The 21896-nt window shown below is 48.4% G+C and overlaps 3 protein-coding genes across 4 annotated transcripts in view; 2 read left to right on the forward strand and 1 right to left on the reverse strand.

Annotated features, from left to right (window-relative positions):
• Positions 1 to 7008, forward strand: part of ARPC2 (actin related protein 2/3 complex subunit 2) — a 30384-nt gene extending 23376 nt beyond the window's left edge. The window contains exons 8-11 of the mRNA XM_080932961.1: positions 1145 to 1271; positions 2612 to 2712; positions 3421 to 3521; positions 6570 to 7008. Coding sequence (XP_080789087.1) covers positions 1145 to 1271; positions 2612 to 2712; positions 3421 to 3521; positions 6570 to 6594 — 354 coding nt within the window. The 3' untranslated portion in view covers positions 6595 to 7008. The remainder of the gene's footprint in view (positions 1 to 1144; positions 1272 to 2611; positions 2713 to 3420; positions 3522 to 6569) is intronic.
• An 8878-nt stretch (positions 7009 to 15886) lies between these two features.
• GPBAR1 (G protein-coupled bile acid receptor 1) lies at positions 15887 to 16876 on the forward strand (the record flags this gene model as incomplete). Its single annotated transcript, XM_080933364.1, has 1 exon — positions 15887 to 16876. One exon carries the CDS (start codon positions 15887 to 15889, stop codon positions 16874 to 16876), a length of 990 nt encoding a protein of 329 aa, XP_080789490.1.
• A 243-nt stretch (positions 16877 to 17119) lies between these two features.
• On the reverse strand, positions 17120 to 21857 carry AAMP (angio associated migratory cell protein). Of its 2 annotated transcripts, none has more exons than XM_080932781.1 (11): positions 21669 to 21857; positions 21050 to 21205; positions 20289 to 20408; positions 19642 to 19781; positions 19267 to 19411; positions 18971 to 19054; positions 18761 to 18876; positions 18564 to 18667; positions 18320 to 18410; positions 18011 to 18165; positions 17120 to 17580 (listed from the first exon to the last, which is right to left on the reverse strand). In XM_080932781.1, the coding sequence occupies exons 1-11, from the start codon at positions 21787 to 21789 to the stop codon at positions 17505 to 17507; spliced, it is 1308 nt and encodes a 435-aa protein (XP_080788907.1). In that variant the 5' UTR covers positions 21790 to 21857; the 3' UTR covers positions 17120 to 17504. The 2 variants fall into 2 exon arrangements, with proteins under 2 accessions (XP_080788907.1, XP_080788906.1); XM_080932780.1 differs by having other exon boundaries at positions 21050 to 21208.
• Between the last annotated feature and the right edge of the window lie 39 nt (positions 21858 to 21896).

Raw genomic sequence — 21896 nt, forward strand, 5'->3', positions numbered from 1 at the left:
TAGCCCCTAAAAGGAATGGTTACACTTGCTTTAGAGTTTTAATTGATAAATTCTAAATAATAACAGATAAAGATCTCGTAGCTAAAACAGTGCTTGATCAAAGGCCCAGCACCCAATAAAAGCTTGATATTCATGAAACTGAAAGTAGAAAATGAGGTGTGGGTATACTGAGGGTATAGAGACCAGATAATCAGGAACTAAAAGTTCTCATCTCTGACATACAGAATACCCGTAGACATAAATACATAAATAATTGTTTTTAAAGTCCTCATTGGACTGGAGAGGTGGCTCAGCAGTTTAAGGCACTGACTGACTGCTCTTCCAGAGGTTCTGAGTTCAATTCCCAACAACCACATGGTGGCTCACAACCATCTGTAACGGGATCTGATACCCTCTTTTGGTGGGTCTGGAGACAGTGACAGTGTACTCATATATTAAATAAAGAAAATCTTAATTTTTTTTTTTTTTAAGGCCTCATCAGGCTGAAGAGATGGCTTGGCCATCTCTTAGTGAGTTTAAAAGAAGCCCTGCCTGGGGGTGAGTGGGCAAAGGACATGGGGGAAAAGCAAAGAAGTGAGAACCAAGGGAGTGTTGGTCACTCAGCCAATTTGTAAAGAGCTTTTAGTGTATATAGAATTTAAAATTCCAGCTAAAGCCTGGGTCCTGGTTACCGTGAAGCTTCCTTTTAAAAAGACTTCCTTTTACAAAACAAAGAACAACCCCTTTTCACACTGCAAGAGAGCAGTGAACTACAGTGCTCATCTCCATTGGAACCAGACCTGTGCTGCGGCTGTTCCCTCTTCTGGTGTAGTCTTCCCGCTCTGCCCTGACGGGCATGTTTGCTGTGTAGCCCAGCCTGGCCTTGAAGTCAAGCTAATCCTTTTGCCATGTTAGTCTAAAATAGGAAAGGAGAAAGGGTTGTGTTACTGTACTTTGCATCACAGTCTGATGGTCTGGCTTGTTCAGTGCTCTCTAGTCTTCCTTGTGAATCTGGTGTGCACTGAACGCAGCCAGCACTTCTTGTACCTAAAGTCTAACCGTTCATTTTTAATTACCTGCTGGTCAAAGGACTGCAAAGGTCTGAGCACAAAATGTGGATAAAGTGCTACTCATCTCATACAAATTCCCTGCTGTGTCTCCACAGGAGTTCAAAGAAGGACGAAGAGCCAGCCACACAGCCCCCCAGGTCCTTTTTAGCCACAGGGAACCTCCTCTAGAGCTGAAAGACACAGATGCTGCCGTGGGTGACAACATTGGCTACATCACCTTTGGTGAGGCTGGAGAGATAGTTCAGTGGTAGAGTGCTTGCCTACACACCTAGCCCTGGATTCAGTCCTTGGCACTGCACAAAACAATCCAAACCTTCATCAGCAGGGTGGAGTTGCCTACTCGAACTCACAAAGCAGAGTGCCTAAATCTAGAGAGCCTTAAGGAACATTTTTAGTGGGCAGAAGCAGGCATAGCATGTTTTAGTTTCCTCTTCTGAGCTGTGACAGGTGTCACAGAGGACAGATTACAAAAATAGGCACTGTTTTGCTGAGTTCATCATTTCCTGTTTGTTTTTCTTAAATGGTAAGGGGAAAAGGTAAACTGTGATGTCAGGAGTTAGGGGCAGGCCATGTCAGCATTACTTAGCAGCTGAATAGAGTTCTATGTCATGTGGCAACTTTTTTGCTTCTAATGCCCAAGCTCAGCTGCAATTTGCTGAGTCTTCTTTTCCACTGAAGATACCAAACTTCATGTGTGTCAGCTTAGTGAACTGGCTGACAGCTCATTTCCACACTGCAAGATTGTCTCCTTTAGCTAAGGGTGTAGCTGTTTGTTGCTGGTGAGTACAGTTTTTTCCCATGTGCTTGCTTGCTTACTTTATTTTATTTATTTAATTTGAGACAAGGATTCTCTAGCCCTGGTTATCCTAGAACTCACTCTGTAGACCAAGCTGGGTTCAAACTCAGAGATCCACCTGCCTCTTGCTCTCAAGTGCTGTGATTAAGGGATGTTCCACCATTGAGCATCCCACATCATTCCTGAGCTAGCATGCATCTTACAGTGGATGCCATGTCAATTTCATTGACATCATTTTTCCCCCTGTGGTGAATAACTCTTGCTAAACTTGGAATAGAAAGCTTTACCTCATCTGATGTTCACTTTTTTCCTTTTCTTCAAACCAAGGTAAACTGAGAACCAGAGTTCTACCTTTCTTCTCAGCCATTCATTTCAGCACAGTTGCTAGGACTCAGGGCTCTTGGTGTTAGTGGAACACGTGCCATATGAACAGAAACCCAGAGGCAGGTCTACCCCAGTACAAAAGTTAGGACAGGTCTATGGGTGAAGGGCAGCTTATCCTGCCAGGCCTGTGTTGGGGTTGTTGTCATGGTCAGGAGATGAGTTTACCTCAGAACCTAGTTTTTCTGACAGTAACGGTCTGTGCTTTAGCACCAAGGACCCAGGGCAAGCACATTGTTCCTAAACCTGAAAGCTAGAGTTCAGTATGGTATCCAGATTGACTCGTTTTCTGTGTCCTGAGCCTCATGGTTACACTCATTGGCCCACTCTTGGCTGTTGTCTGAGTGCACACCACTGCAATGCCTTGTTTTCTGTCCTGTCTTAGTGCTGTTCCCTCGCCACACCAATGCCACTGCTCGAGACAACACCATCAACCTGATCCACACGTTCCGGGACTATCTGCACTACCACATTAAGTGCTCTAAGGTGAGAGGCACCAATGTTCCTACCAGCCGTTGATTGACTCTCAGTAGACACTACCTCATGGGGTTGGAGAGATAGCTCAAGAGTCTGAGATCTTACTGCTCTTTCAGAGGACCAGGTTCAGTTCCCAGTAACCTTATGCTCTCTTTGGCCTCTGGGGATATACATACACATACATAGTATACATAAATTTATACAGGCACACATATACAGTAAAAAAACAATTTTTAAAATGTTACAGAAACCAGGGCTGGAGAGATGGCTTAGTGGTTATAAGAGCACTGACTGCTCTTCTAGAGATCCTGAGTTCAATTCCCAGCAACCACATGGTGGCTCACAACCATCTGTAATGAGATCCGGTGCCACCTCTGGTGTGTCTGAAGACAGTGACAGTGAACTCACGTATATAAAATAAATCTTTAAAAAAATAAAGTTACAGAAACCATCTCTTGGATCGAAGTGTAGCTCAGTGGCGGAGCACTTGGCTGGCATGCTCAAAAGCACCAGTTTGGTCCCCACTACCCTAGTAACAGAAGTGTCTCTCCCCTGTCCCTCATCCTACCTGTACAGAAGGCTGACACTATCTCTGCTATTGCTGCTCAACCGTCCTGTTCCCCTTATATGCTCCCCAACATACCAGTGACTTTTTCCCACTGGACACTATCTTTCTAGGAAATAAGCTGCTTCAGTTCTTCCTGTGTTTGCTCTTAGGCCTATATTCATACACGAATGCGAGCAAAAACCTCCGACTTCCTTAAGGTGCTCAACCGTGCACGCCCAGATGCCGAGAAAAAAGAAATGAAAACAATCACGTAAGTAGGAGGAACCTTCCCGTTCCTAGTAACTGCCCAGGGGACTGAAGAGTACCTTGTAGGAGGCCTGCAGGTCATACATATAGCTGCCAAAGTGCAAGTGAAAGGGCTTCACCTGGACTCATCCAGAAGGCTCTGTTCTGGAATCTTTGTGTGCTAGGGTAAATAGATAAATAAGAAACTTTTCTTTAGGCTTAAACTTTAAAAAGTGAGTCTCTTCCAGAGGTGGAGTTGATCACTTCAGGACATTCAGTTATCTGAAGAGGCCTGGGGCCACTGCCTACTTACTCTTTTGTCTGCTCTGCCCTTAGCAGGAAAGGTGTACAGGGCAAAGGCTGCCTTTGTCAGGGAGAAAGATGACAAGCCGAGTAGTGAGCAGTGTGGCTCTGTACACTCAAAAGGAGTGTAGTGTGGGTGGCATTCAGAACACCTTTAGCTCTCCCCACAGCCCCTCATGTGAAGCTGCTGTACCTTGTTAGCCTCCATTGCGGTTTGAAAGCTCAGATGAGTACAGTGTAGTAGGTGAAGGTTTCCAGTCCAAAGAGTATCAGTCATCTGTGTTTGGAAGTGCCGAGCTATAAACAAGGTGGGCGAGTAAGGGTGTGCCCATGGGGGCACTTGTTCTTTCTGTGTTTTCAAGACCTTGTGTGCTGGTGCCTGCATGTTTCACTTTCCTTTCCCTCCTCATCTTACACAAGTGCTTTCTACCAGCCACCATTGTGTGAGCTGGGAGGGATGTAAAACTTGCTCTGGGTGAAGTGTCAGAACCACCCAGAACCAGCTACTGTGGCTCCTGGGGACTGGAGCAGGAAGAGAAGTTAAGTCCAGGAGTTTGAGGTTGGCCTGAAGGACATTAGCAAGACCTTATCTGAAAACTAAACAAAGCAGTGGGCTGGGAGATGGCCTAGCTGGTAAAGTTCCCCTGTGCAAGCTTGAGTGCTTGAGCGGGTATTGTCCCCACTGCCCATGTTCGCACAGGCATGGTGGCTGGCACATGCCTGTAACCCTGTTCCAGAGGACAGACAGGTGGGTTGTAGCTCTCTAGACACTCAGTTTAAGTCAGTGAGTTCCAAGGTCAGTGAGAAACTGTTGGAAAAAATAAGACGAAGAGCCAAGCATGGTGGCATACACCTTCAGTCTTGGCACTTACTTGGAAGGGAGAGGCATGGTCTCAGTGATTTCATTGTTGTTTTAGTTTTGTTGGGGTTTTTTTGTTTGTTTGTGTTTTGGTTTGGTTTGGTTTTTTTGAGACGAGGTTTCTGTCTTAGGCTACCCATTGCTGTGAAGAACACTATAACCTAAGCAACTCTTATAAAGGCAAATATTTCAAGAGGTTCAGTCCATTATCATGGCAGGAAGCATGGCAGTGTCCAGGCAGGCATGGTGCTAGGGAAGGAGAGTTCTGCACCTTGACCTGACTGCAGCCAGGAGAAACTGATTCTTCCGCACTGGGGAGAGCTTCAACACCCACCCCCACAGAAAGCCACCTTCTCCAAAAATGTCACGCCTACTGCAACAAGGCCACACCTCCTATTAGTCCCACTTCTCATGGGCCAAGCATAGTCGAGCCACTGTGCAGTCCCAGATGTCCTGGAACTGTAGATCAGGCTGACCTAGACCTCAGACATCCTCATGCCTCTGACTCCCAAGCGCTGAGCTTAAAGGTGTGCATCACCGCCGCCCAGCTAGTCTCCGTGGTTTCAAGACCAGCAAGTTCCAAGCCATCCAGAGCTGCCAAGTAAGACCCTATCCCAAAGTCACCCATTTCTGACTCCTGGCCTTTACACACACACAAAGCAAGCAAAGGTCAAAAGGTGAGACGTTAGGATAGCCCTGGGACTGCTTACATCACCTACCTTCACCCTGATAACTCCCTCGACATTCTGTCCTGTGGCCAGCAGGTGTTCCTGATGATGATGTTCTGGTTGGACAGAAAGGCAGGAATTGATGGCTGTCCTGATGGAGAAGCCTGAGGAAGGATGAATCCTTTACAGAGATAAATGTAGTTTGAAAACTTCCATTCTGCCAAGAATAAACAGTAAAATAAAGCAGGGCTGTTAGGAGTGTGGCCCCAAACTAGAAGATGCCTGTGGTCTAAGCATGGCACAGTTCCTGGCTTTTCTCATGGGGAGGGGCCATCAAACAGTCTGATTCAGGGTAAGCAAGACACAGTGGAGAGCTGTTTGCTTCTCTATAGCTCTCAGCTCACTTTGGAGTGAGTAAGTACCATTGTACTGTGTGTAGGTTTTGCAGGATTTGCTGGGTAGAGAAGGAAACCACAGCTCAGGAAGCCAGAGCCAAACAAGCCTTCTGTGAGCCAGAGTGTACCTGCCACATGACAACCAAAATGTCTTTAACCTTTGAAGTTGAGGGTTTGTTTGTTTGGTTTGTTTTTTTTTTTTTTTTTTTTTTTTTTTTTTTGGTGGGGGGGGGGGTGTTTCACTATATGTCCCTAGCTATCCTGGAACTTACAAAGACTCATCTGCCTTTACCTCCTGAATGCTGGGATTAAAAGAATATACCACCATGCCTAGCTAATGTTTGAAATTTTTAAGGTGGCTTTAACTTTCTACCTCCTGTTGAAAGGTTAAGAAATAGTTACCTAAATGGGATCAACTGGGTAGAAGGAGCCTCAGTGACCTGAAATTTAGGTCCATCTAACCATCTGAAAACTAGAGAAAACTGGTCGTGGTAGCACATGCCTTTATCCTGGCACTAAGGAGGCAGAGGCAGGCCAAGTATACATGGTCAGTTCTAGGCCATCCAGGGCCACAGGGTGAGCCAATGGCTTTTTAAAATATATATTTTAAAAAATATATTTTCTCATGTGCTGGGATCACCCAATGTGCTTATGGGCATGGTGTGGTATTAAATTGGAAGAAAGGAACCAATTTTGTGAAAGCTGGGTGTTGATCTGAGGCTCTAGCACCTTTGCTAGAAGACTCCCCTTTGTCTGGTATCCTTTGGGCATTCCACCCCAAACCTAGAGTATAGGATGGGAGGAATGAACATCAGGAATAAGCCTTCACTCTGTCTCTGCTTTTGAAGGGGGAAGACTTTTTCATCCCGCTAACTCTTGGGAACTGAGGAGGAAGCACTGTTGGCCGAAGGCTGGACCGCTTGCTACTGGATAATCGTAGCCCTTCATGTTGCACCTTCTCCAGGTTCTTAAGGGATTCTCCGTTTGGGTTCCATTTTGTACGAGTTTGGCAAATAACCTGCAGAAACGAGCTGTGCTTGCAAGGACTTGATAGTTCCTAAGAATTAAAAAAAAAAAAAAAATTCCACTTGATCAACTTAATTCCCTTTTATTTTTCCTCCCTCACTCCCCTTCCTTTTCCAAGCTGTTTGCTTTGCAATATGTTACTGGTAATGAGTTGCAGGTAATGCAATCTTAACTTGTTTTCTTCTAAGTATTTGAGTTCAAAACTCCTGTATCTAAAGAAATACGGTTGGGGTCATTAATAAAGAAAATCTTTCTATCTTACTTGAGAATTAGTTGATTTTCTCAACTGCGAGTCTAAAAGAGAGGAGAAAAGGGTGAATTTTCACTGCCCTGAACCAGCAAGCCAGTGTAGAGAAGTTTCCTTCTCTAGAGGAAGGAAGAGCTGGTATGTAAACTGGGGTGGGGTGGGGGGAGTTGGGGGATTTGTTTAGGTTCATTTTATTGGTCTCACTTTATAGCCCCTGTTGGCCTCAAACGTTCCAGCAGTTGTGTGTTTGTGTGTGTGTAAACATGCTTGCTACATTGTAAAGCTTGGTTGCTAACACTACCCAACTGAATAGCCAGGAAACTCCTTTACTGTGACAAGTAAATTAAATTATTCTGGTGCTGGGAATGTTCTTCAGTGGATATAACGTATAGGCTTAGATTTTTCAAAACCTACTTCAATAAGGGTTCTTAAACCAAAGATTGGGGAGAAAGATGGACATGGGAAATGTGAACCTTTTAGAAGTTATTTGGAGCAACTCCAGTGTTCGTTGTCAGGATATCTGTAGTTCAGTCTGAAACATCAAACAGTACATCCAACACCAGTAGTAGCAGTCCAGTCCAATCAGCAGTCACCAAGCAGGAATCAATAACAGCAATCGATCCAGAAGAAACCTCAAGGCTCAGCTGTACCAGATTGGCATGGGTCTTCAGAAGCCATCAGAATGCCATAAGTTTTTTGGCAAGTTTCTCTGTGAAGTCACAACAAGCATAAATAAAGACCAATGAAAAGGTGGTAGAGCGATCTCTGTCTGTGGGGTCTTTTATATTCTTTCCAAACATCACACGCCTTCTCAAGGAAGGGATTCATCAAAACGTCACATGCCCCCTTACATGTCTGCTTCACCAAAATATCCTCTCACAAGACAGCTTCCAGAAAAACATGACACAACTGAATCTCCAAATTTCCACTTGAGTAATGTTTGCCTAACCTTTCATGAATCCCTAGGTTCAGTCACCAGCACCATATAAACTGGGTTTGGTTCTCACACCTTTAAATATTTTTATGTGTGTAGAAGTTTTGTGTGCATGCACTGGGTAAGGAAATAATATCCTTGGGAGTGGAGTTACAGGTGATTTTGAGCTGCTCTGCAGAAGCAGCAGATGCCACCACTTACTCCTCCATGTGCTATGACATACACCATCCTTAGCACTTTGGAGGTAGAGGCAGGAGGATCAGAAGCTCAAGGTTGTCCTCAGCTATACAGTTGGTTTTGAAGTCAATCTGGGCTACATGTGAGACACTATCTCAAAAAACAATAAAATGCTTTCTGTCTACTGTGTGTGTGGTGTGTGTTTGTGAGAGGGGCCGTATTTGGGTAGGTGGGTGGGTGGTTTTGAAATAGTGTTTTGCTGTGTAATCCAGCTGCCCTCAAACTCAGAGATGCACCTGCCTTTGCTTCTGAGTGAGACTTGAATTAAAACTGCATGTTTTTCTATCATAAATAATAATAAAGGACATTTCCTAAAACGTGGTTCTGCAGGACTTCACTGTGGTGCTAATGCAGACTGGCTGGGCACAGTTCTTCATCACTATTGCAGCAGATCTGTGTACTCCACAAAGCTCGCTCACTGTAGGAGGTGCCTGCTCAATAGTTAGCTGGATGTCTAGCAAAGTGCTGTCCAGGGTGATTTGAAGGCTGTTCTTTCAGCTCTGTTTCAGGCAGTGCTGCAGACTAGTGTGACAATAAGTTGTAAAGTCACCTGACTATACAGGCAGCACTTTTACTTTCTACAACCTTTGGTTTTAAGATAACATTTGGGGATGATAATGTGAGTTCCTGTCACTTCCCAGAGCTGACACCTTGAGTGATTGTGGTGCAGTGTCCATCAGTAGACTGACATAAGGTCCATAGGCTCTCTTCACGTTTAACCATGTGCTGCTGTATGTGTCTGGGCATTTTTCTCACTTCGATAGTTTTCTAACAGTTAAGAATGGGATAATGCAGTCACTTTATCACACATAACATTGATTGGAGATTTTTACACGTGCCCCATCCACTGTCAAATTTAAAGTAAGTTGTTATTTTAAAATATGACCTGTCATTAGGCATAATTCATTAGAATGAGGTCCCAGGGACCTGCAGGGTTACCTTTTTCTGGGAGGTAATAAAGTATCTTGAAAGAGACTTAAGAGTTTCAGTAGTAGTTTTGATAGAGTTGTCCTTGAGAGTTTTTATGAGAAAGGATCCTGCTGTCTGTTGCTTCTCAAGTGCTGGAACTACCAGCATGCACTACCATGACCAACTACTTTTTCCATTTTTGGTTTTGCTTTTTGACAGAGCATCACACTGCCCAGGCTGGTCGTCAGCTCCAGTCTTCCGCCTTGGTCTTCGAGTGCTTGGATGGCAGGTTTGCTCCACCCAACCCTGCCTAGCCTTTGCCGCTGTGCCGGCTTTCGAATGAGATCTCCCTATGCATCCTTGGCAGGAGTGACAACTTACTTGCTTTATTTGAGATTATCTTCACCACGCACCACCCTTTGGTATCCTTCCTTTCCCCTCTGAACCCTGTGTCTTCCCACAGAGTCTCCTAGTGCTTGGACTATTATAGAGAAAGGGATAGCAAGTCCTCCAGCAACCATTAACAACCCTTAGGGAAGGGTAGGATTTCATGGGCACCTCCAACAAAAAAGTTGGGAGATGGGACCTTACGCAGGCACCTGTAGCTGCTCTGTGGCTGTGGTTCTAACAGAAACATCCTGCCTTGATTGCAGTGTTTCGTTATGCTGTTCCCCATCTTCCAGGTCTTGAATTCTTTACTTCACCTCTGTCTTAGGGTTTTACTTCTAAAGAAGAGAGAGCTTGACCACAAAAAGTTTTCTTAACTTTTTATTGATTCTTTGTTTCACAACATACTCACCAATCCCACTGGTCTCCCATCTCTTCATAACTGCCCTCTGCCCTTGCAACCTGTCCCCCAAAAGAAAAGGCATAAGCTCTCATCATGGAAACTGTAGTGTGCCAGTGTATCTGTCCTACAGTATATAGTTCTGTCTGTGCATCTTGCAAATGTTCGTTGCAATGAGTCATTGATCTGGTTTGAGGCCTCAGGTTTCTGCCACAGCATCAATACTGGATCCTCACAAGGATTCCCCACCCCACCCGTTATCCTGTTGTTGCCCTGTGTCATGGAAATCCTGCAGCTTTGGATCTGCAGGACCAGCCCTTTCACAGGCTCAGCAATTCCTAGATGAGAAATGTTGGGGTGGAGGAGCAGACATAGCTTTTTAAAAACAGTAAACTCAAGCCCTCCTTGGGAGATAGAAGCAGGTGGATTTCTGTGATTTCAAAACAAGCTTATTTGATACAATGAAATCCAGGCAGGCCAAGGCTGCATAATGTAACCTTGTCTCAAAAAAACCAGCCAGGTGGTGGTGGTGAATCCCTTCACTTGGGGTGGCGGGTAAACAGGCAGCTCTCTTGAATTCAAAGCCAGCCTAGTCTACGGAGTAAGTTCCAGGACAGCCAGTTAAGTACACAAACACTGCCTCAAAAACAAAAGGCTCCAATAGGGTCTTTTTTACCATCCAGTTCAGGTAGGCAAGAAATATCAATAAACTACTTTTTTTTTCATGTCTCTGAGACAGATTTCTAAAGAAGTACTATAGGTAATAAAATCAGGTTAATTAGAAATCATAGAACCTATGATGGCATTAAAGATTCTTATAATAGTAAACAAACCCTTTCTCAATTCCACAATATGTTGTTAACATAAAATCCATGCTGAAGGGAGAGACACTTTCTTCAGTGATTTATCCACTGGTAAAGTATTCATGCTCCTGCAAGAGGGTACCAAATGAGTATGACGGCCACGCACTGCATGCTCGTAGGATGATGTGACAGGACATCACCATAACTGATAACATACTAAATGGGAAATGCGTGATGGGTAGGGCATAGTGGCTCAAATTTGTAATCCCAGCACTTTCAAGGTCAAGGCAGAATTGCTTCGAGTTCCTGGCCCACAGAGTGAGACCTAGCTTCAGAACAATAGGAAAAGAACAAATAAATACATGTTGTACAGTATAAACATCTCTAATACATACAGACACAGTCCTCCCCCATCCAGTGCTAGGAATGGATCCCCCAGGCTCAGGTCTGCTGTACTGTCCCCAGCCACCATTGAGCGTCACGCTGGATCTGAAGTTAGCCACCTAAGTTTAGTTCTTTTTTACAGTGTTTTTAAAATTATATGTATGTGTTCATGAGTGCAGGCACCCTTAAAGGTTGTACTCTCTTACCTAGGATGGTTATGTTATCTTTGTTGGAGAGAGAAGAAGAGGAATATCTAAATCTGCATAGAACATGTTTAGCAGGAAAGGTTATGGGATTACAGTAAGACGTGGAGGGGGTGTGTTGGGTAAGGAAGGAAAACGTGATCTGCTTGTTGATGCTCGTATGTGGTGGTGGGCTTTCGGTTGCCTTTATATAGGGTCCACCCGATGCACCCTTATTCAGTCTTCCCTGAAACAGGAACAGAGAACATGTGTTAAGACTTCGAGGATTCAAGGGTCTCACACAGGATAGAACAGGGTGTTTTCTGCCTCAGCAACTAAATACGGATTTCTCAGAGCCAGCATTCTGGCCAATCTGTTACAGTGTCTAGAACAGTGGTTCTCAAACTGTATGTCTCAAGCCCATTTGGGGGTTGAAAGCACCCTTTCCCTGGGATCACCTAAGACATAGATATTTATACCACAATTCATAACAGCAAAATTGCAGTTATGAAGTAACAACAGAATAATGTTATGGTTGGGGGGGCTGGGTCACCACAACATGAGGAACTATATTAAAGGGTCGCAGCATTAAAATGGTCGAGAACCACTGGTCTAGAAGGCATGTCTACATCAGTTTTAAGTGCAGGCCAACTGGATATGGTAGTGCAAACAAATGATCCCATCGCTGAGGCAGGAGGATCAGGAGTACAAGGTTGTCCTGGGCTACCTACCAAGACGCTGTGTCTCATTGGTGTAGGGCATTACAGCAGTAGCTGGGAAAGCAATTAAGAGTACAAGAAGTTTCATCTGCTTCCCTGGTCCAGAGTAACTCCTTTCAGACTTCATGAAGTACACCCACGCAGTCCCAAATACACCAGGAAAATAAAACATGAAAGCGGACCAGGGAGATCCAGGAGGCTTCTGGGACAGTCCGGATTGTCCAACCCAGCACATGTTCTCCACCAGGAAAACATCAGGTCAGGGCCACAGGCAGCAGATGGAGTGTCTGAAAACCTGCACCGGAGGGCAAAAGAAACTGTGGTGGCCCAGGGCTTGACAGTTACAGAAAGGAAGCAGATAAGCTGGCGATGGAGAAGCTGAAGTGAACACAGGACAGGATCCAGCTCCCACTGCCTGAGCTGTCCCCTCACACGCCATACCACACACAGTGTTTAGACAGAACAGAGAAGAAACAGACATCCTGAATCTCTGGGGAAGGAGGCTGGGAACAGAAGACAGGCTTGTTTATTCCTGGCAGCCCCTCTATCCAAGGGGTCTTGCACCATTTTAGTCTAGCCCCAGGCTGAACTCTCCCAGAGCCTGACTCATGCCCCACTGCCACTGCGTGGGACTGAGACTGTGTACCTCCCGACATCCTGAGGACGGATTTGAGGCCCGTCTGCTTAAGTCTCCCAGCAGAAGCCCCACCTCTCCAGGACCCTGGAATGTGTGCTGTAGGGCAGCCGGTGCCAGCGTCCTCAGGCCTCCAGCCGTTCTGGCTGCATCTCTCCGAGGGTGGTGAAGTCTTGCTCTGTGAGGAGGTTGGTCTCATCTCAAGTCCAGCTTACTTGATGCAGCCTCGGTCTGGTTCAGTCCTTAGGAAGTGTGGCTGGGCTCCTTTCCCTTCACCCTAAAGCTGCACTCGATAGAGTGGAAATCGAACACACTTCGAACATGTGCTTCTCTCTGGACCTCATTTTTCCTCAGTTTTCCTGTAAAGCAAAAATGCCATTCCTGAGTTCAATTCCCAGCAACCACATGGTGGCTCACAACCATCTGTAATGGAATCCCATGTCCTCTTCGGTGTCTGACAGCTGTAACTCACATACATAAAATAAATTAATCTTAAAAAAACAAAAAACAAATCCCAGTGATGTTTGCATGAATAGTAATCAATTACTCCAGAGTATGATCTGGTTCACGTTACCTATTTTGCTGGAGGGGGGACTCTTTTTGTTGTTGTTGTTGTTGTTGTTGCTTTGAAACAAGGTCTGACTGTGTTTCTGACTGCAACTTACTGCAACCTACATGTCTCAGCACCCAAATGCTTGAGCCATAAACCCAGGTTAGGGAAGTATGATTTTGAGCTCCGCTCTGCAGATAAAGAAAATGAGTCGAGAGGACTTAAACAGTTTGCCCAGATTTACACAGCTAAAGCAGTGGGACCATCGCCAGCCTTGCCATGCCCACCACCAGGTATGCCTCTGAGCCCCATGGAGGTTAAAGAGTCAGCCATTTGCTGAGCTGACCTCCGCTCAGTACTGTCAAACAATGTGGTGTGCACAGGTCTCTATTCCAACATTCCCCACCACAACTCCAGCAGGTGACTTTTCCTTTTAGGGAGGGCTGATAGCATTGAAACAGTCTCACCATAACCCCAGCCAGCCTCAAACTCACACTGATCCCACTGTCTCTGCTCCCAAATGTTGGAAAGCACAGACTTGAACCTCTACATCAGATCCATTTATGTCTTATGCATATCCCAAATCTTGACTCGGAAACCATTCAGGACTGGGGATATAGTTCAATTGATTGAGCACTGACCTAGCATGAATGAATTTGTAAGTCCTAGATCCTGCCTGTAATATGGTGGAGTGTAAGAGAACCACCGGACTCTGTGACAAAAAGCTAAGCTATAACTTGGGAGGTGGAGGAAAAAGGATCAGAAGTTCAAGACTCCACTGTACAGGCGCCTGAGGCTAGCCCAGGCACTGAGACCATGTCTGACAAGAAAAGTTGAGAGGTATACAGGATGATTCCAGACTCGGGAAGACAAGGCTGGATTGGTGATGATTCTCAGGCCCTCAACTCCACCTCCATCTTACATGCACATTATCCTTTGGTGTGTCAGCAGAAGTATCTCTAGCTGGTTGTGGGCTGCAGACTGGCACGTTCGGGGTTTAAGATACCTAAAACGGCTCTGTTCATAGGAAGGGAGGAGTGGTGTGTACCAAACATTATTCATTAGCTGGAATGTGTTTCCCAGGTGAACCAGGCAATGACAGCAAGAGGGTTGGTTCTCCGAGGTAAGGAAACACCACCCAGGATTCCTGATGTGACCGACTGCTAGGGAAGGGTTCACTTACACAGGAGGGGGGAGCCCTCTCAGTAAAAGCAGTCAGGATGTGCCACGTCCCACCCCAGAGGCGGAGCCAAGACTGAGGTTCCCCAGCCTGGACTCCTCTATCCCTCAGAAGCCCAGGCCAAGGCAGAATCAGAGCAGGCCTGATTCCTGCTGTCCCCAGGATAGAAGCACCATGCACTCACTGACCGGGACACCAGGCATGGCCAGAAGACCTGCAAGAGTGGCTGCTGTGACTCTTTGATCCTCAGAGCAAGAGCTAGCAAGCACCACCTGTTCCTAACAGCCATGTGAGTAGCTACGTACCAACCCCTCCAGGTCTGATCCTGAACAGGTCACTTTTCTGGCTCAAGCCATTCCGGAGATATGTATGGTCCACGACCATCCGGGCATTACCCCTGGATATTGATCTTTATCTTTCTTGCTATTCTGAGGGAGGCTGGTGAGGGTCTGAAGGGTGAGGGCTCTAGCTCAACCCAGGTCAGTAGTTTAAAAAGGTGGATGGTGTAGGGAGGAAGGGGAACAAACAAGGGGGCTACCGGAGACAGAAAGCTAGGCCTGAGTGCCAGGCTGTGGGGGAGCCTGAAGAACGAGGCCAGTGGAGGGGAAAGCATCAGGAGTGCCGTTTGTGAGCACTTGGGAAGAAGGAAGAACATCTTGCAGCCTAATACAGCTGATGCTGCTCCTAGGCCAGAGGCCAGAGGAGCAGAGGGCAGAATCCTTCCGTTTTGACTTTGATCCTAGCAACAGCAGATGCTCCTGTTGACAGGATCCAGGACCCCTCCTACTGACCCTCCAATGTGACCTGAGGCTGAGACCAGGCAGCCAAGTAAAAGCAAACAAGTCATAGAGTCAGTCTGGAGGCTTTTTCTTGTCTCCTGGTTTCACCCTGTGTTTAGAGGTGAGGGGGTTCTTTGTTCTTACCACCCCCAATTCCTTACTGAGCATCTCCCCACCCTGCCCTCCAGTTCCCAGGAAGGGCCTGTTGCTAGTGTGGAGCGGATGAGTCAAGTTTATGGGCTGGAAGTCCTACCCGGAGGCTGTTCACTGATCTGTAACAGGCTCCACGTGTAGACAGGGTGGGGGTGTGAGCACTCTGCGACTTCCCAGACCTAGCCTTTGAAAGCCTCTCACCCACTGGCTGGTCAGCTACTGTCCTCTCTTGGCACCCTGATGTGGGCAGGCAAAGGCTGACAGATGCTTTGGATAGGTTGCCTTCCAGTCTAGACAGGCGTAAACATAGCTGCCCAAGGACTGGAAGATGACTGAGAGGTGAAGTTGCCTCTTGGGAACCGGAGTTGTTGCCTGAAGTGCAGCCTCTACTAAGATACCACCAGAATTGATTTTCCAAGAGAAACCAAATGCATGGTTTTCCTATGTTATTTTTTTTTAAGTTGGCAACTGAAAAAAAATCTGTGTCAGCAAATAAGGTATGGCTCACAGTCTGTGTCCGAAGCCTCTATGATAATGTGCTGTCCCCACCAGGGCAGTGGCTGCAGGATCAACCTAACTCTGGCCCCTCCTCCATCCAGGCATGCTGGCTGCAGCTTCGGACCCTCCATGTGCCAAGACCCATGATGACACACAACAACACTGAGTTGTCGGCCATTCCCATGGGGGTTCTGGGGCTTTCCCTGGTCCTGGCAAGCCTCATCGTCATCGCCAACCTGCTCCTGGCCCTAGGCATCGTTCTTGACCGCCACTTGCGCAGCCCCCCTGCTGGCTGCTTCTTCCTCAGCCTACTACTAGCCGGGCTACTCACAGGGCTGGCACTGCCCATACTGCCTGGGCTATGGAGCAGGAGCCATCGGGGCTACTGGTCCTGTCTCCTTCTCCACTTGGCCCCCAACTTTTGTTTCCTCTCCCTGCTTGCCAATCTGCTGCTGGTGCATGGTGAGCGCTATGTGGCAGTGTTGCAGCCACTCCGGCCCCATGGGAGTGTGCGGGTAGCCCTGTTCCTCACCTGGGTTGGCTCCCTGTTCTTTGCCAGCCTGCCTGCTCTGGGCTGGAACCATTGGAGCCCTGGTGCCAACTGCAGCTCCCAAGCCATCTTCCCAGCCCCCTACCTCTACCTTGAAGTCTATGGGCTTCTGTTGCCCACTGTGGGGGCCATTACCCTTCTCTCTGTCCGTGTGTTGGCCACTGCCCACCGCCAGCTATGCGAGATCCGCAGACTTGAGCGGGCAGTGTGCCGTGATGCATCCTCAACCCTGTCTAGGGCTCTCACCTGGAGGCAGGCTAGGGCACAGGCAGGAGCCACACTGCTCTTCTTGCTGTGTTGGGGGCCCTATGTGGCCACATTGCTCCTGTCAGTCTTGGCCTATGAGCGTCGCCCACCGCTAGGGCCCGGAACTCTGTTATCTCTCATCTCATTGGGCAGCGCCAGTGCTGCAGCTGTGCCTGTGGCCATGGGTCTAGGTGATCAGCGCTACACAGCCCCCTGGAGGACAGCTGTCCAAAAGTGGCTACCAGTGCTTCGAGGAAGAGCCAAGAGGGACAATCCAGGCCCCAGCACTGCCTATCACACCAGTAGCCAATGCAGCATTGACCGGGACTTGAATTAGGGAAATAGTAGCTATGGATGTCTGTCTCACAGCGCCCCACTTTGGATTAGAGCCCTTGCTCCATGAGAGCTCACCCAGACCAAATAAATCTTTGGCCACCACTGCAGGTCATCTCCTTCCATATCTCCAGAAGTGGGAGGGGCCAGTGGACTGCCCTAGAAGGACCAGAGACAGACTAACCACCTCAGGAAGGCTCTACCTTCTGTCCAGCCAACACAAAATGCACACAGACACTGCCAATGGGAAGTATATTTTATTTACATTTTTAAAATCTGTAACTAGTCTCTCTTCCTCCTTTCCTCTCCCAGAGACTTGGGAAGGGAAAGAACGGGAACCTCAAAGACCTACCCCAACATACAAAGACGCACCCCATGGCTCACACCAGCAAATCAAAGTGAAAGAGACTCGGCCTCCTGAAAGGCCCCAGGGCTGGACAGGGGAGGGCAGGCCTGACAAGGCGGTCTCCAGGGAAGAAAAGGACAAGGAGTAGGCAGGTCAGCTGAAGGGGTTGGAAAGCAGTCCAGTGTTCTCCCCTCCTCTTCCCTCTGCACCCCGCACCTCTGCTGGGGGGCAGGGGTGTCCCTTTATCCCCCCTCAACACCAGACACCATCCCAGAGGCTGCAGCCGTTAACGGTCAGGTCTCTGGACACAAAATACTTTCGCTTTGTGGTCTCCTGATGTGGTCACCACCAGGGAAGCATCTCTGTAGACAGAAACACAGAAGTCAAAGGACGGAGGAACCTGAGGCCCAGCGCCAGCCCATTTTCCAGGGGCCCTGAGGCAGCTGCTCCAGCATCACCTCTCTCAGACCCTTCTCCCAAAGCAGGGGAGCTGATTCTATGCCCACACAAACTACAGAGAACCAGTGAAGGAAACCCCTAACATGGCAGGCACACAGACCCAGTAGGATAGGTTCATTCTCAGTCTCACACCCCACAATGGGTAGTTCACTGCCAATCACTGGGATAGGGCTGGATTCTAGGACTTTATCAGGTGGTTCGGCATGCCTTTATCACAGGATGCAGCCAGGCATTGGGTCTCATTTCCCTTAGGAATCCCCTCCCATTCCACAAGGGATCTGTGCTACCTCACACTAAACCCACTTTCTAGAGCTGCCAGCCCACAATGCTTACTTGCTGAGGGCAAAGTCCAGGATCTCAGCAGTGTGGCCCCGGTAGTCAGTAAGCAGGCGGCCAGTCCGGGCATCCCAGAGACGAACAACACCATCCAGGCTACAGGTGTACACCACAGCAGTGCCAGCCTCCCACAGCAGCTGAACAATGCCCGACTGTCCCAGGATATGACACAGTAACACAGGAGGATCGAAGTCAGGAGGGAGAAGAGAAGACCCCATCCCCACCCTTAAAGGGGCGCAGAGGACAGGCTGCCCTTTAGCCAGCACAACAGCCCACTGAGTATGAACAAAGCCCTAGACATCAGACCTGGTGCTGACACTGGTGCCGGAGTGTCTGCGTAGATAGGTCATAGATGGCCAAGGTTCCATCCAGATAGCCAACAGCGGCCAGAGGCATGCTGGGAAGCAGGTGACACAAAGAAGGCTCTTGAGGCCCTAGATTCATTCACACACCTTCCCTCCTCCCTGGTCCCGATACCTGGATCCCTCCCTAAAACCACCTCTTCCCTCAGTTTCTTGGGTCTCCAGGCCAAGGCTCTGCTCACACTCACACACTGCAGAAGCCCAAGGACTCCACAGAGTTGGACTCACTCTCCTCTCCCTCTCCCAGGCTGGGCTGGGAGGCGACTGTCTCAGGTCTGAACACACCCACCACCTATAGGTAAGAGAAGAGGCTCACAGACCTGGGTAAAGAAAGAGAAGGACAGGGCAGGGCCAGAAGGTTCAGAAAGAAGCCTGAGCTACTTACCTTGCCAGTGGTGGCACTGACCAGCTTGGCCTGGCAGTCCACAGAGCCAGTCAGGATTAGGCTGCCATCCTGGTTGGTGGCAACACAGGTCAGAGGGCCCTGATGACCCTCAGTCCCTAGAATAGAGCAGGTGCACCAAGGTTCCCAGTCCTGTACCTGGCTCTCGGGCTCCTCCCTCATGCCAAAGAAAACACACCCCACCTCTGATACCTTTCAGTACATGGATGGGGTTTCCTTGCTTGAGGTCCCAAATCCTGATGGTACCATCTTCATACCCTACCACAGCTCTCTTCCCTAAGGACCAAGGCACAGATAACCAGAGGACAGAGAACACTCAGACACACCAAGGAAAGAATGAACGGGAAGGATAGAGTAGGGGGGGTCCCCAAATTTCCCTTGGAGAATGTACAGGTAAGACTTAGTATAGGGCAGGAGACTGGGATGACTGAGATACCCGCAAGTCACGGGATCCACATCTACCCCCAGGAAGAGACAATTGTTCTCACCATCAGGAAGGACGCGGCCACAGGTTGCAGGGCAGTTTGGGCCCTGGAAGGTCTTACAGTCACCATTTGGAACCTTCCACATCCAAGTGTTGCCATCGGCTGTGCCCGCCAACAGGACAGGGGCCCGAGGGTGCCACTCCATCCACTGGTCAGAGAGGGAGGATCAGCAATCAAGCTGCCCAACCTACCTAAGAGTCTATGAACCCTATCAGCAAGAACTTGACAGGTTAGCAGATACATGCTAGAGCCAGGGGCGCTGTAGCTCAAGGCGAACTTCTCCAGTACAGACACGGATGTGCTTGCCGCTGTCCCTCCCAGAAGCACTCTCTCTCACTTAAGGTCCCACAGAACTGAAGTCCACTCCAAGGATCTCACCTCCAGGTCTCCTGCTTCAAAGGACCAGACTTCTTCCTTGGTGTCTACCTGCCATACTTTCAAAAGACCACTCATGTCCCCAGTGGCCACTAGGGTAGAATCATGACTGAAACCAGCACATGTCACAGAGTCTTTGTGGCCTGCAAGGAGAAGTAGACAGTTCTGGACCCAAATCTGCCTAAGAGATGTAACAAGGCCAACTCAACTATAGAACCTTAGAAAAGAAACAGTGGCAGAAAAAGAACATTAAAAAAATACCTAAATGCTGGGGACATGTTTAAAAGCAATGAAGCAGAAAAAAGGTAGGAGGACCTCAGCAAACAAGGAGCCAAACTTGCTGCAGCTCCAGGGACCAGCCACTCCAGGTTTCTATGAACAGATACTATTGGCCCCACTATTAAGCAACCAGAGCCTATTTTCTCTGGGCCTCTGCTTACTCCTACACCAGCACCATGCTCATCTTAGCCAGCCTCCCTTGGCCTATTAGCATGTCCTGTCTGAATGCCTACCAACAGTTATTCTTCTATTGTGGGTCCTTGGATCCAGCACAAGACAGAGACCAGTAAACAGCTGCTGGGTATTTACACATGAGCTACCTGCCTTGGCAAAAGGATGTCCAAAGAAACACAAGTCCCCCAGCCTCTCACCTGCACACTCAAAGAGCAGCTCCCCATCGCTGAGCCTCCACACAAAGGCTTTGTCGTCTTCACCCCCCGTCACTGCCAAGGTGTTGGTTTTGGGATCAAGGCTCACACAAAACACAGATGCTGTCCCAAGACATAGTCCATGAGAAAGGTGACAGAACTCGGCTCTCACCTAGAGTTCAGCCTTCCAGAAACTTCAAGAAGCACACTCCCTTTTCCCAGGGCCATAACTATTCTCTCCTGGGAAGGCTGCGTGCAGTTCTTGTTTGGAGTATCAGATTGTCCTCCCCCAGAGCATATCCCCCTGCTCTTCTGTCCCCCTTACTATGCACCTCAAGGTGCAAGCCAAGAGGTGACTCCATGTTCACAGCTGACAACTCAGGCCATACCAGGCTGAGTATGAATTAGGTTGTGAGAGTTTCATGAGCCTAGCAGAGGTTTTCATTAGTGCTCCTCTGGGAGTGTAAACTGCCTTTAATGTCCACCCATTCACTTTCATCCAATGTAACTTTTTTTTCTTTTTCTTCTTTTTTTTTAAGAACCCCAAGATTCAGAAAGCTAACTAAGGTAGTAGACTGCTAAACAGCAGAGGTAGGATTTGAACCCAGGGGTCTCACTTAACCCCAGTGCACTTTGAATATCCTGCAGGCCAAAATAGGTGGCTTTCACATCTGTTTCTCACAATTCCTGCCCAAGGCCAAAGGGCCATACGCAAAAGCCCATCTGCACTGATCTGAGGAGATGATATCCCTTCAAAGGCCTACCTGAGTGCAAGGCAAAGGTGACCTCACTATCATCCGGGCCCTCCATGCTACCGACCACCCCTTCCTGGGGTTCCAGGACCCAGCCCTCGTCATTGCCCTCTTCTTCTTCTTCCTCTTCCTCAAAGTCCACGTCTTCCATCTCCTGGGCCAGATCATCTGCTTTGGGAGAAGCGTTAAAGGATGAAGCTCGAAAGATATAGAAGGAATGGGGTAAGGGTTGAAGAATGAAAAAGGTGATGCTAGAGAGTGGGTCATGTGGCCAAAGGTTAAGGTGTTGTTCCACACGTACCGAGCAGGAAAAGAGCACTTGGGGGGCGGGGAGGGGGAAAGAGGCTAGGTCTGAAGACCTGGTGTTGGCCAGCGACCGTGTGGGAAGAGAGGACAGAGGGCATGATGGGAAGGGGGTGTGTGAGGGGAAGGGCCAGGGGAGGCGTCAGGGAACCCCCACCCTGCCAGGCCTAGAAACTAAATGTGGGGGGTAGGGAAGAAGATCTGGGAGAGAAATGTCGGTAGGAACGACCGGTAGGGAAGGGGGGTTGGGGGAACTGGGGAGAAGCAGGGGTCAGAGGCCAGGGGTGAGCGCCTCCTGTCCCGTGGCCTCAGGAGCGTCAGTTCTCACCCGGGTCCGGTGGGCCTGGATCCAGCTCTACCACCTCAATGATCTCTTCATCTCCGTGAAAGCTCAGAGTCTCCAGAGGTGGGGTGTCAGCGGCCGCTCCGCTTTCCGATTCGGACTCCATGCGGCGAAACCTACGGATCCACTTCTCTGGGCCCAAACGCCTCCCAGAGTCAGCTCTGCGCGACGACGCGGAACTCGAGCCCCTCCTCCCGGGAGGAAGTAGGCGTA

This window comes from Micromys minutus (genome assembly GCF_963924665.1).
Source record: "Micromys minutus genome assembly, chromosome: 19".
Classification (NCBI taxonomy): domain Eukaryota; kingdom Metazoa; phylum Chordata; class Mammalia; order Rodentia; family Muridae; genus Micromys; species Micromys minutus.

Coding starts and splice junctions, on each gene's coding strand:
- AAMP (XM_080932780.1), bottom strand. CDS start 21,789: ATGGAGTCCGAATCGGAAAGCGGAGCGGCCGCTGACACCCCACCTCTG. Junction 19,782..20,288: donor GCTGCTCTTTGAGTGTGCAG/GTGAGAGGCTGG, acceptor TTCTCCTTGCAG/GCCACAAAGACTCTGTGACA. Junction 18,411..18,563: donor TCCTTGGGCTTCTGCAGTGT/GTGAGTGTGAGC, acceptor CCTGCTTCCCAG/CATGCCTCTGGCCGCTGTTG.